The 15034-nt window shown below is 43.5% G+C and overlaps 1 protein-coding gene across 1 annotated transcript in view; it reads right to left on the bottom strand.

Annotated features, from left to right (window-relative positions):
* CDR2 (cerebellar degeneration related protein 2) overlaps positions 1–15034 on the bottom strand; it is a 113748-nt gene that overhangs the window by 38352 nt on the left and 60362 nt on the right. The window contains exon 4 of the mRNA XM_085629039.1: positions 4232–4396. Coding sequence (XP_085485165.1) covers positions 4232–4396 — 165 coding nt within the window. The remainder of the gene's footprint in view (positions 1–4231; positions 4397–15034) is intronic.

Raw genomic sequence — 15034 nt, 5'->3', positions numbered from 1 at the left:
GGGCAACGACACTGGGCGCGTTTTTTACTTTATTAGTTTAGTTTTGTTTTTTAACATATTTATTATTAATTGTAGTGTTTGTTAATTTTGGAGTGTTCTGCCAGGCCTGCGCCTTGCCATTCACACCACGTGTACTGATGAGATATTACATTTTAGGGAGACTGTCAAGCCGCCTGGCTAACGCCGGACTCCATTTTACGCACCTTTTCTTCTCCTCTACGCACCTTTTCTTCTCCTCTACGCACAATCCCACCCCCTGCATTCTGCAAGTATCCCTGGAGACCAGAGGTTGGTGAAAAGTGATGCACAACCTCGTTCACAAGCAAATGGTCTTTTAAAGACTTGTGAAGTACTCGGGTGTGTGCGCCCGGGAAGCGGTCTTAGCCCGGGCTGCCACACACAACCGGGGGGTGGTTGAAGCCCTTTAAGCCCAATGGGCATTGTGTGCCTGCCTCTAGTTACACACACATGTGAATTCTGTAGCGATCGCATTAACCAACAACATTTTCCTACTAAAACCACGCATTTTCTTAGATCAGTTTTACTTTTACTTGCACTCATTTTTCATTTAAGGGTTGCATTACAGGTTATATTCAGGTACCTTTCGGTTTTAAGTGCAACTTTTATCTCTTGAGATGCCGGTCTCGCTTTCTCTTTATATGCAAGGTTACTGAAATTATGCAGCAATGGAAGGCCAAGTTATGCGGCAGGGTAAATTAAATTATGTGGGAAGAAAATAAATATGAGGTGCAGTGTGGCACAATCTGTGGAAGTTGTATTTCACTATTTTATCATACATAATTGTTAAGCATTTGCAATGCAATAGGTCTCGCATTCAAACAATTTTAAGCTATTAGTATTGGAAATAACAATGCCTTGTATTTATGTTTTAAAACCCAAAACATAAATCGAAGGCATTGTCATTTACAATGCCAATAGCTCAAAATCGTGTGAATGCGAGACCTATTGCATTGCAAATGCTTGTTTCGAACTGCAGCTGCCTGCTCACCACTTGCGCTGCAGCGTCATGAACCTATAGTTCTTAATCATGCTGTGGTGCGTGTAGGGTGTATCTGTTACATTGTAGTAGCTTATAGCTGCAAACTCGTCCCCAAGCCTGCCAGAAGCAGCGCGCACTAAGCGCTGCCACTCCAGACCACACCAGCTTTCCTTTCAATGAGTCAGTATTGGTGCATGATTACTTAGCGTTGAGGAGGCGCTATTATGCGTGAATTTGCATTTCAGTGCGGTGGACCACTACATGGAAATGTGTTAATCGAAAGCCTGATGCATGGTACTTGGCAGGCTGTGCGAAAGTCACCGTTTTGCAGGCAGCAATGACACAGGTGCCATCGTGATGCGGAACAGGGAGGTCCCCAGGAAAGGTCCATCTGAATTGGAGAGCGGTCAGACAGGCCTCGTGCTAGGACACGTTTACGGAGTACCTATGGCTTTCGGTAGAGGGGAGTGAGAATTAATCGAGGTGAGAGAAACTCTTGTGTCGCATTGGAAAAGAACGTGTATCAGCATTCCAATGGGTGTAGTGACCGCCATACGTCTAAAAGAGACATGCTGCACATAAAAGAGGCCAGATTAGCTGGTCGCATCCCTAATGTGGGCACTTGGAAAAATCGATCCAGTCGGGGGTCATGCACCCCCGATGAGGTCTCCCCCCAGAACCCATAGGGCTGTCGGGAGCTCCAATAGGACCCAACTGAGTGTCGTAGCAAGCTCGGATATTAAGGAGGGGCGTAGACAAAAATCAGGGACGGCAGAGCCTAATGCAGTGTCCCAGTCACCACCACATAACGTCCCAGTCGATCATGCCATTCTTTCGGTATCACTAGGGAGACGTGCCTCAGTGAGCCGCGGTGAAACCCTTCATTAAACACCCTTGTAAACCCTTTGTGCTCCCTTGTTGCCCATGAGAAGAGATTCCTACAGGAGTATGTCCAGGTTACATCAGTGTGCTGTACTCATAACCACCCCTCTTTTTATCGTGTCCAGAAGGCCATTTAGGTTCCATGAGATAATTTTGAGCTGTCCCGCGGAGGTGGATGAATGGGGGTGTGTCATCAGGCCATGGGCATATTCGTATCAGTGGGGATGCTATGCAGCCGTGTGCGCGAGCAATGGCATGGGAAGCCTAGTAAGTGCGTCAGACTTGCACCTGAATAGAAAAAGAATGAAAATAGAAAAAGAAACCTCTCCCTACTGCCACTCAACACCCCCCCAAACTTTGCGCACATGAAGTACCTATTGTGTTGGAACAGAGGATAGTAGTCAACTGGGCTATACCGAGATGCGAGATTCCCCCTCCATGCAACCTCCCACCCAAACAAATCCCAGCTTTAGCCCTCCCTCCCTGCCCTCCATACACCGAAGTAACAACACAAAAAACAATTAAAGGACAACCCGGGGCATGGGTTACCAGCAAGCCCTGAGCACCACCGCTCAGTTCCAAGCTGGATAACCGGACATCAATCAGCACTCGCTGTTATGAGTCAAGCTGGAAGTCTCGGAGGGACCAGCAGACAGTGTTCTGCGTATGGTTCACCTCCGATCCCGAGGCTGACCACAAGTTGGGCCCTCTGCCCAATCCCATGTTGCCCCTGTGGTGACAAAAACAAGAAAAACAAGGCTTGGTCGTGAAAGATGACCTACAGTCGGGGTGGAAAAAGGGGCATGTAGCGAACATTCAGGGCCCCAGGCTTCTGCTTGAACTCCAGGAAGGACCTTTGCTGTGCCTTCATGGTATAGTTTGGGAAAATAGTTATTTGGGATGACAGATAGGTAAGAGTCTCAAAGATACGCACTACTGAAGAACAGCATCTTGGTCAGCACAGTTGAGGATGCGAACGATAAAGGGTTGTGGTGGAGAGCCCACGGGGGGCTTGGTGAAAAGGGCCCTGCGCGGTCTCTCAAGGATAAAGCAAGGTGAGACTTTGGAGGCTGGTACCCAGCTCTTCAGCCATACAGATATAAAGGTGGTGGGATTGGATTCATCCACACCTTCTGGGACTCCCACTATGCGCAGATTGTCGTGCCGAGATCTGCCCTCAGAGTCTTCTGCCCTTGCCTCCAGCTGGACAACCAGTCTCTCTAGATGGACCAATCAGAATTCATGTAATCTGACGCAGTCTTCCATTCTGGAATCTCTAATTTCCACTGTTGTGACTCTGTCTGGCATATTCCGTAGATCTTGCCTAATGAGTGATAGCTTGACGTCCTGAATCGCTTGCAAAATGAAGGCCATTTGGAGGCCCTCTGAGCAGACATCACTCCCTCTCACCGTAATCCTCCTCCGATGATGCGGGTTGTTTAGTATATTTGCCATCTTTTTTTGGGTCGCAGGACCGGAGGGTTTGTCTCAGGTCATAAAGAAGTGGCGGCTCTATAACTTCCTCAAGATTCAAACACACAACTGTGTATTTTGCCACTGATTGGCTTCCTCACTACAGTATCAGGTCACCACAGCGTAATCGGAGACCTTTATTATCTCCCTCCTGTTGCTGCGTGAGTCAGGTATTCTACCAGGACTCCACCAGACTGCAGTGCATCTCGCGCCCCTATGGCACAACTTCACTATTGGCCACAGCGGCACATGGCAATCTCTCTTGGCTGACACTCTGGCAATGCAGCGAGCTCCCCGCCCAGGCAACCCGATGCTGCCGCCGCTCGCCTGGGCCAAACTTCACCACCCCCACTGAGCATGAAGGAGAGGCCAGCACTAGCAGAGACACATGACAAGGAGAGGTGTGCTGTTGGTACACCCAACAGGGCCATCCCCACCTTGGAGGCCCATCCTAACTACAAGACAATATTATCCAGATATTATCACACAAGAAACCCCAATCCTCATCCGCCTACAGGGAAACAAAAACCCAGATAAGGATGTCTCTTTTCAAATTCTGATATTTAGGAACACCCCATCTAGCCTTAAAGTGAGCCATTTTCCAAATAAACATCTGGTGTACTGTCAAACCAATAAAAGGTGATCCAGCAGTTCAATGTTGGGCAATCAAATAAATCCTTAAATCAGGTTCGAGATAGTTAGGACTGTCTAAGGTTCCTACACTATAATGTACTAAGCAACTGCTTTATTTTCTTTGAAAAATTCAAACAACACACTCTCCAGTAATGGCAATACAAGTCAACACAGATTCCAGCACGTCATTAATGTTGTAAACTCTACATGCAATTAAATTCACAGAGAAATTCAGTTTCTTACTGGCGAAGGTCGTACAGCTCCTTCAAACATGAGATGCTGTGCAATGATCTGGACTGCTCGAATCTTTCACGACTCCTGCATTTTCGTCCCGCTTTTTTTAATTCTTCCACTTGCCTTTGAAGGTCCTCTACCTGTGCTTGTAAGCTTTCTATCATCTCTGTGAGGCTAAAAATTACAAGTCAGAATACAAAACAATTAGTTACGCAAAACGTAAGGAATGATAATTTGTTGGTCTCCACTTCAGGGATACATTCACCAATAACCACTGCTGTGCTCATCAGGCCCCACCATCAATCAGAATCACTGTGAAAAGCAATTAGCTACACATTGTACGAATAATATTTTTTTTTATACTAGTAGTCATGGTTTACTGCAATAGACAGTTACATATTATTATTCCAAACATAAGCAATAATGTTTGGCAGCCATGGTGGGTGCAAGGTAAAGAGGGTTCCCAGAGTGGAAAGAGGCATGATTCTATTAGGAAACATTACTTTCAAGGCGGCTCCTTCACAATGAAGTGGGAATTGACTGCAGCCAGAACCAGATATAGGACTCAAAAATGAAAATGTTAGAAAAGCGTGAATATATATATATATATCTATCTCCCACGCTTTGGGGGCAGACTTGGTCCTCACTGCGTGGGTTAACCTGGTCAGATTCTTACTCTAAACAAAAAGGGGGGGCGGGCGGCAAGGTGCTAATAAAGGTCCAGTGCCCGTGCTCCCAAGTAATGTATAAACCAAACAAAAGTTAAGTGTCCCTAAAGGTCTAGAGAATAGGAAGGAAAGTCAAAGTGCCTTACTTGTTGCCCTCACCCATCCCAAGGGATGTCATGCTTCATCATAGGGCATTGCTCTTAGTCAGGCCGGCACTGCAATGCCCTACGGGTCCCCCGAAGGGGAGCTTTCACGGAGATCTTTTGATTATTCGCCATATGATTAGTGCAGGGTAGTGCTCGTGAAGTGGTGAGTCAGTCTAACAAGCATTAAAAATGCAACAGGTCTCGTCTTTGTCCAACTTAGAGCATTTTTTTTTAGCAAATGGTGTTTCTTTTTAGAAGTATTTTTATTATGGTTAGCAGTTTTCATTGAACATATTATGCATATTTATGTATGCATTTAGAGGTTTCGTTATTTAGATATGCAGATGTATTGTATGTGTATATATGTGCATATACATGTTGTCTATATAGGTATATAATAGCATAGTGTGCATACATATACAGATCTATACATGTATAAAAGCATATTTTAGTGATATTGGGATGTATATATAGTGATATCTTTAATAAAGTTGCTTCAACTTTCACAAATGCGAGACCTGTTGCATTTGTAATGTTTGTTATTTAGTGTATACATATATGTATATATGTGCATATATATGTGGAAAGATATATGCATATATATATATATATATATATTTTGATATATATGCATATATATGTATGCATGTATATAGGTACGTGTGTAGGCCTCCTTTTGTTCGAGTCTCTTGGTTGGGAGCAGTCAGGAGCCTCACACCTGATGCAAATGCAGCAGGGAAAACAAAGGTTCACACTTTATCACTTCACACATACTTAAGAAAGGCATCTTGTGGACAATGACACAAGCCAATTAAAAATATGGGCAGAGTGGGCGGAGCTTCAAGTCCATACCTGAATACAGCATGCCTCGCAGAGCAGCGCATGTACTGCCCAGGCGCGACCTAAAAACAGTATTTGATGCCCAAATGCATCAGCTAAGAAGCTTATAGGAGCAATTGGCTCTCCACTTGCTTACAATTGACAGTACCGATTATAAATTTTAAAGAGAGGTTTATCTTGCACAGAGGCACCACATAAGAAATGACCCATCACTAATCTCCTTAGCAAGCAACATTACTGGCATCCCACCAAAACCAACTTGAAAAGAAGAAGCCAACAAGAGGAGATCACTTCACTTCCCATCATTCATCTGCACAGGAAGGGACATCACTTTCTGCCTTCTCCTTACTTCAGTCAACTCCCCTGGGCACCCCAGCAAGGCACGGATTCAGACAAAAGCACTGACTGTTTGTGCCAGAAACCCCTGTGCGTCACCCAGCCCCACATACCATCAACCCCCACACAGAGATACAGACAAGCCAGACACTCGCATAGCATTGGCGCTACACATACACAACCTTGTACACGCCCCACTAACTACAGAACACACAATCCAACTCATGCTCATTAACGCTCACTCAGCATACTCCATGCACCAGACGTCGCAGATCGCATCAGCTATGACAAGCTGGACACTCTCCTCATAACAAAAACATGGCGCACACCCACTTCATCACACATCCTAGGAACCATCTCCACACAGGCTACAGCAGCCCTCGTGTGGACTGTGCACAAAAGAAGGGAGGAGGCTTTGCTATCATCCGTAAATCATCCTGGTCCTGCACCTTATGCAAGTAACACTCAACGCCAAATCCTCCTTGGGCGTATAAGATCATAATTGATGAATTCTCGGGTGGTCTCACCACCTCATCTTTCAGACACACCCATACCACCCTCTTGGGTAACTTCACCTTCCCAGAAAACCAAAGCTCAAAAACACAAGAGACACCCTCACCTACCTCATCGACACAGTCAACACGATACAACACACCGCTCAACCAACACGCTTCAAATGCCACAACTATGACCTCGTCTTCTCAACAGCACCAGCAATCTAACGCAAACCACACATGCTCCGGACCAGACCACCTCACCATCTCCATCTCCCTTCTCAGCATCTATCAACAACAAACAGACTGCCTGGTCTGAAGTGGTTTCTACATCCTGGTGCAAGAGAGCGCCTCGTGGCAGCAGAGTTCAGTCGCACAGGCACCTGGGGAGGATGTGGCCTAACACCCAGAGCGGATGACTTCGGAGCGGAGGATCGGGTAGGTTCGAGTCTCGGCAATGACTCTAAACATCCTGTGATTCTGGCTAAATCACCTATTCCGCTCCCCCCCCGAGAAAAGATGAATGTGTCCTCGTGTAACACAACTGGTGCTCATGTAAAGCGCTCCGATACCCTTGGGTTGAGGTTGCGCTATAGAAAACTGCAAATGTAGTGCCAAGAAGCAGGAGCAGACCGCGCTTGTCCAGCCAGCCTCATAGACGTGCGCTCTGTCCAGTGTGAGGAAGAGAGGGGGGGCACACAGCTCATGTGCCCCTACAGCTCTCTCAGTTGTGCGCCCTTAAAATCACAAATGTATCAAGCATTGACAAACCCAACAGGCAGGGCTTTCGTTGCTTCTCTTTGTGTAATGCAAGCAGATGCCACAAAATTAAATCAAATCAAATGCAGGTGTCTAAACTTGGCTGCCGCACGTTTGCAATAAACATGTTTACATTATAAAACATTCACTGAGGCGGCTGCTTTACTAGTGGGGTTTTTAAATAGCAAGCCCTTCGGTTGCACGGGATATTGTACGATTATTTGAGAAGGAGACGAGAATAAATCAACACCAAACCCTCCGATCACAAGCGCTCTGATCACAGGGACCTCTGACGCCTCACTCACGGGACTTACTACAACAGCTTTAAAACAAGCGCTCGCCATTAAGTAGACTTTTGGCTTTTCGCCCGTCCCACTTGGACGGCCTCGCATGCTTTCCTTCTGAAGTAAAAGGTTTCGTATCTTTATGGGGCCATGTGTTTGGCCCCATAAAGATAAGAAACCTTTTACTTCATAAGGAAAGCAGGCGAGGCCGTCCAAGTGGGACAGCTCAAAAAGCCGAAGGAAAACGTCACAACAAGCTCTTTTCCAATGGCTGGCCACCGTTTAGCATAAACGGTGAAACCAGCCAATGGAAAAGAGGGGCAGGTCTTAAAGCCCCCTACAGAATATACCTAAAAATATTAAATCTTGGCAGCGAGACTGCGCATGTGCGCAGCCCACGCTAGCAGTGTCCTAAAAATGACTAGAGGATATCAGTGCTACGTCAATTTAATGAATTAATTCCTCGATCAAAGTAAAAAAAAAAATAAACATTTAAAGTTGCGGCTGCTGATGGGTTATAATGGCCCTAAGCAGCTATGACATAAATGTGTGTAAATAAAGTTTTATATTAATTACGTCAACATGTTTCGCGTCCTTGGTCTCAGGAGGAGATCCCTGGCACTTCTTCAGGACCAAAGAGAAAAGCAGTAGAAAGTAATAGGTTTATGATGGCCTCCTAAAGATGAAGTAGTGCCATCAATTAGATCCTTGTAGTGCCCCAATCTAAAGCGATAAGAGGGTAAAGAAGAAAACGCAGAACATAAAAAAGGTGTTGTCATGTATCTGGTGTATGAACTCCTGGTAGACCGATAGTGTCCGTGGTCAAGATCTCTTCTCGAACATTTGAGTCAATACTGTGACCACCAATTACAACCTTTGGTGCAGAACACACCATCCTCCCTGAAGGACACCAAGGAAGCACTAAGTCTCATCAATGACTTGCCCAATCCAAAAGAGATCACATTCCTTGTCACTTCGATGTGGAGGCAGTTCACACCAACATACCGCACGACGCAACCATCAGAGTTATCGACCACATCCTCCAGACAACCATGACCTCCTCCTTTACTCCTGTGGTCCTCAATATAGAGTGTGCAAGTATTGCCTTGAAAAACAACTTTTTCCAGCACAAGAATCAACTGTATCACCAAATACACTGCACATCTATGGGCAGTACATTTGCGCCCAGTCTGGCATGTCTTTGTATGGCCCATTTCGAATCCACACACATTTACACGAATACCAACACCTATCAAACAGATATCATCCAATCGAAATGCTACATCTATGACATGCTTGTCTTCGGGGGAGGAGGGGGGGGGGGGAGGAAGGGGGGCACAGAAGAGGACGGTCAAGAATTCACTCTATGGATAAACTCTGTGGATCCATACTTACATTTCACACTGTCAAAATCAAAGGAGGAAATTCCTTACCTCGACCTCCTCATCTCCCTGGATCAGAGTGAATTCAAAACCTTCAAGAAAAAGACTGACTGCAACAGCCTCCTCCCTTTTAATAGTCACCACCCTAAAGCACTACGTGAAAATCTACCTTATGGGCAGTTTTTACGCCCGAGAAGGAACTGCAGCAATCCCACTGATTATGATCAACAAGCAGACGATCGAAGCAGAAACCTCTGGGACAGACAATATCCTAAGAAGGTGATCAGGGATGCGAATAAGAGCACGTAATAATCACTGTGAAGCCCTATTGGAAACCATTTCAAGACTCAAAGAAGACACCATGACTTGCATGACCACTTTAACCCCAGTGTCAAATAAGATAAAGAACATTATCTTCAATCACTAGAAAATGGTCAACACAGGAGACCTCAATTTGGAGCGCCCCAGGTTTGCCTTCAAAAGAACACAATCTCAGGGATCTTAGTCCATACTAGACCTCGCCCCCAGACTATGACCCAACAAACCACAATAAGGAATGTGCCAGCAGTGAAGGCTCACTATCCATGATAAAGTTGTAGGGCCTGTATCTCTAAACGCCAGACGAAAGCCCTAGAGTTAGGGAACTTCAAATGGACACAGAAACTACACAAAAATTGTAATAAAGAACTGTATAGCCGATAACGTGCCCCTGCAACCTACATTATGTGGGGATGACCACTAGACCAATCAAAAATATGATTAGTGAGCACAAAAGTACAATACGCTGCAGCCACAGCGTGACCAAGATGTGCAATCATTGCATTGACTCTCAACACACAACTGATCATCTGACCTGGACTACTCTGGAGGCAAACCTGAATACCTCCACTTTATTTAAAAAGGTACAACAATGGGGCGTTTTGCCTTCGCATACATATACATGGTCTGAATGATGGTATACCAGGGATCGAATTACTATACTAGTCTACCTTTTTCTCTCGGATACATCCTTTCTGAGTAGTAATTGCCAAGTCTCTTGTAATGTATCTCGCTGTTCTAACCGCTAACTGTAGCTTTTATCAACCATGAGACATACCTACCGAGACCTCTCCATTTTTAGACACTTACTTCACTGCCTATGTATGTGGAGAGAGTCTAACATATGTATTATATGGAGTGTCCAACAATTGTGGATTTTTTTTTTTTTTAACATACCAGCTCTTAGAGTGCTAACTCATAATCAAGTCACCCATGGACACTTAGTCAATCGCTTGTACGATTCTTTCATAGAAGAGAAGTCAAAATCTTTGCTATACTCTCCTTCCCCTCTGACATCATATTCACCACCTTCATGACGACAGATGCCCCACACGATACTTTTACCATCCCAAAACGGCCGCCATCGTCACCATGATGAATATAGTTCACCGAGGGCCAATTTATACTTGTGTTACATATGTATACTTTGACCCTCCCTGGGGAATATATCAGTTTACTTAACACACTCTGTTTAGTAACCCCCCCCAAACACCTATCCCCCATATGATACTTTTTCATCTTTCTAAGATGGCGGCTTCTGTCGCGCTGACTTATTCACCCACATAGACAACCCTGATACTCTTCTGGCATCGCACCAGAAGAGACCATGTTGAGCAGCGTAGTATTAAAATTTGAAACCGCCCCGTCCCTGAACATCTATAGGCGTACGAGAGGATGGGTAGGTGCGGCTCCTTGTGGCTTTCCTCAAAACCGTGAGTAATTCTCATCTTTGAATATATTATATAACTTGACACCTTCAACCGTGCCCATTTGTGACTTCCGTGTACCTTGATGCAGATATTCACAATACCCACCCTCTAGCTTGACCCAAGGGGACTACCTCTAAGTTCATTGAGGTAACTTCTGCCTAAAAATACCTCCTCACCCCCCCCTTCTCCCACTCCCCAACGTGGGAATTTATCTAGAATACGAAAAAGGTTTTGCAATGAATGGGATGCATTATGACAATGCTCTTTTGACCATCATTTTTTTTGTTTTCATTGCTTATTTTGCGAAATGTTGAGCATTCATGTCACATTTGATGTATTAACCTTGATTATAGAACATGATTTTGCATAGGTCTCTATCGAGCTAAGTTGCATACTAATCACCACGATATCCTTACTTTGTGACTAATTTTGTTGTCATTTTAGGGTTATAAAACCCATATGACTATTTTTACTAATTCCCCATTGTTTTTAACATAATGTTCAGTCACAACGTTGCTCTCCCTGTTTAACCAATACAAAGACTTTGTCTGGCAACCTTACGGAGGCCAGAAATATAAATATGGTCCACATGAAAGGGACATTCTGGTTGTTTTAGAGTTCATACACCAGATACATGACAACACCGTTTTTATTATGTTCTGTGTTTACTTCTTTTCCCTCTTGTCATTCTAGATTGGATCACTACAAGGATCTAATTGGTGGCACTACTTCATCTTTAAGAGGCCATCATAAACATATTACTTTCTACTGCTTCTCTCAGTTTGGTCCTGAGGAAGTGCCAGGGATCTCCTCCTGAGACCATCATGGGCGCGAAACATGTCAACCTAATTAATACAGAACTTTATTTACACACATTTATGTCATACCTACTTAGGGACATTATAACTAATGCTGTTTTCCGTTTTTACTGATTTATACAGATAAATACAGACAGAAAACATGTATTTTCTTGTCTGGATTTATTTTTAAATGTGGATAAAAACGGATATTGGGTTGCTTTTTGAGTAATTCTAAATACTGTCTGCCATGACTGCCAGGCCAATAGCGGAGTGATTTGATAGGCAAGGGGGTTAAAAAAGAAAGACATTTTAGTAAACAGGATTTAACAGCAGTAGATATGCACATGATTGATAATGAAATTTGCATATTTTCCTATAAGTGCACTGATTTATCTTCTGCGAATGTTCACTGCATTGAAAACCTGGCAGGCATTCAAGTAGGAGTGCATATTTATTGGTTAAATAAATGTGGAAATATACTAATTTCAGCTTAATATCCCCACAAAACCCAAAATAAATATGGATAAACGCAGTGACCCTTTGTTTTGGCTTAACCTTGTCAGAACCTGATAAACACTATCTTTGTGAGGACCAATCGCAGTAGTGTGTCAAGGTATTTTTCAGTGAGTGTATCAAAAAATCATAAGTGCAGTTAGATTTGCTTAAGTCTGTTTTAAAACCATCCCTACTATCAAAGCGCGTGTGGAGTTAGAATAGTAATTACACACTTCATTACAGTCAATGACCAGTCCTCATAGTAATAAGTAGGTTATGTTATGTGGTTATGTATGTATGTATGTATGTATACACACACGCCATTTTGTAAGAAGTGACAATAAACAGACAGACATACGGTTTGGTGTGCAAAATGATAAGAGGCACAGGAAGGGAAAGGCCGTTTGTGACTCAGATGTAATATGCACAAAAGATGGAGTGAAGGTGCAGCCAAAAATACATGGAGCATGAATTTTAAAAAGTTGATTTACTGTCACACAAATGCTCCCTCGTTGAATTAGTAAATATCAGGCTATCTCTGTGCGTGTGTGGGATCCCAGAAACGTTGAGAGAAAGAAATCTCCCAAACTAGAAAATAAAGAAAATGCCCACCTACAGGCAACATTTTTTTTTTTTTACTCTGTTGGCGAGGTGTTAATTTTGTTAAAACTACTGACAAAGGAGAAACCTGCATTGCCCCTCCAGTCTTTTTTTAATATCAAACGTCTTTAACAGAGATACAATAAACACTGCATTGACGATTTCATGCAAAAGAGTCACCGAATTCCCAGGATGCTTCACCTTGGCAGTAGGACCATTTCAAATCCCTTCTCCCCTCCTGGTGGCTCTATTGGGGAGGAGAATGGGATATTTATGAACTTAATGAAGATACCGACACGTCACTTTGCCTTGGATGCCTTTAAGGTGTTCTATATAGTGTGCATTTGCTACTTGAAGCTTCATGCCCCATATGTAGTTCTTCATTGTCATTTGTACAGCATTTGGTTAGAAGCAACAAACAGACTTTGATCATTAGAGATCTCGCTGTACAAAAGTACAACTTCACACATTTCTTTATCTTACATTAGAGTGCCGAGGTTTAATAAATGGATAGATGGATGAATGTGACGGCAGTCAACTACAGGTTATAAACGATGCACAGGACATACATACCATAGACCCATGTGATCAGTATTTTTTGTTTTCGGTTACAGCACTGCACGATCTTTGTTGTGACTTGGAACAAGCCTACTCGGACTTAGTGACATGCCTTCATAGCCATATCTGTACATATCTTATTTTGGAAACCTCCTCCTTCCGAGCAGGGATTGTGATCGGGCCTGGGTAAAATTTTGGTTATGCCCGTGTAATCTTGCATCATTTCAGAAACTTTAAGTTATGTCCCTTATCTAAATTCATGAAATTACCTTTATTGTGTCACGTTGTGTAATTGGTTTGTTTCTGTGCTTTCGCGCTAAAATTTGACTGCGCTGATGCACAAACGAACGAGCAGCTTTTGTTCACACTACTTCTGATATCCGTGCCCTACATTACACGGAAAATGCACCTTTTCCTCAAAAATGGTGTGGAAAAACACATTCCTCACCAAATATAGCACCAAATACCATATTTGATTTTTGCACAATTATGTGTCATTTTACCAAAATTTTACATAACTATGCAAATTATCTGATTTTCGCATACCCCTAATAGTGATTACATCTGGGGCCTTACGTGGTCATTATGAAGGCTGGAAGGGATTTTAATATGCAATTTTCATACTTGCCAAAGCAACTTTCAGCACTCGACAGTAAGAAAAAAACAACAAGCATATGCCAAAAGCCTATAAAATCAAGATTAAAGATGGGTCAAATATTCAATGATTTACCTGGTGAAGCAATGAAACGCTTTAAACAGGAGAAGCATGCAGCTCATCTAACATACCTCTGCGCAAAAAAGACATGATTTAATATGAGTGAATATCATATTTGGCACTTCAGTGTGTATAGGTTTGATCATGTACACTACACAGCTCACATAGGAGACCACAAAAGGCACCTACGTGTGTAAACAGACAGGAGAATTCAAGCAAGTGCTTTACTCAAGCAAGCATCTATCTGAACATAAGAAAACTAACAGCAGCCATCTTAGATTGGAACACAGGCACTTACTGCATGTTACACAGGAGAGGTTAATACCCATGCAGTCCAACACACAAAAAGGACTAGCAGCAATATCCGACGTAAGCGCTACACAGGAGTCTAACGTTTCTTGTCCCCATTCCAACAGCATGTCTGTTGTGGTGCTAAGATATGAAAGAGCGACACGATCACAGATAATTACAGAAGGATTTCCCTATGCCCCGCTATGTAGTCAAATTTCCTGGGGTAGGTCTCTTCCTTTTCAGTGCGCACCTTCTGATCCTGAAAATCTAAACTGTTTCAGGGCACCAGTTAGTATGAAATGGATTCCTGGCACCCCTCCACTCCAGCCCCACCTCAAGTATCCTTCGCCAGAGTCCCTGAATGAACTCCATTGACATGAATATATTGTGCACGCGATAGCAGATTCAATTAGGAAAGACTCGACATTTAGTATAAAGTGCAGCAATCCAAAGCAATTTATTTTTCATAAATCCTATCCCTCCAGAGTTTCCCCTTTCTCTAGACCACCTAAAAGGTCACAGCTGAAAATAAGCACGTCGTGGACTTCTTACCTCGAGGAGTTCAAGTTCACAATTCATGGCAATTCGCAGTTTCGAGACTATTTAAAACATTGCTCCAGCCGGATACATTCAAAATTCAAAAGTAGGTGCCGGCTAGGCGGTACCACCACCCAGTACCTTATGGAAGCAACATAT

This window comes from Triturus cristatus, chromosome 10, assembly GCF_964204655.1.
Source record: "Triturus cristatus chromosome 10, aTriCri1.1, whole genome shotgun sequence".
NCBI lineage: Eukaryota > Metazoa > Chordata > Amphibia > Caudata > Salamandridae > Triturus > Triturus cristatus.
This window is presented reverse-complemented; position numbering and strand designations above follow the sequence as displayed.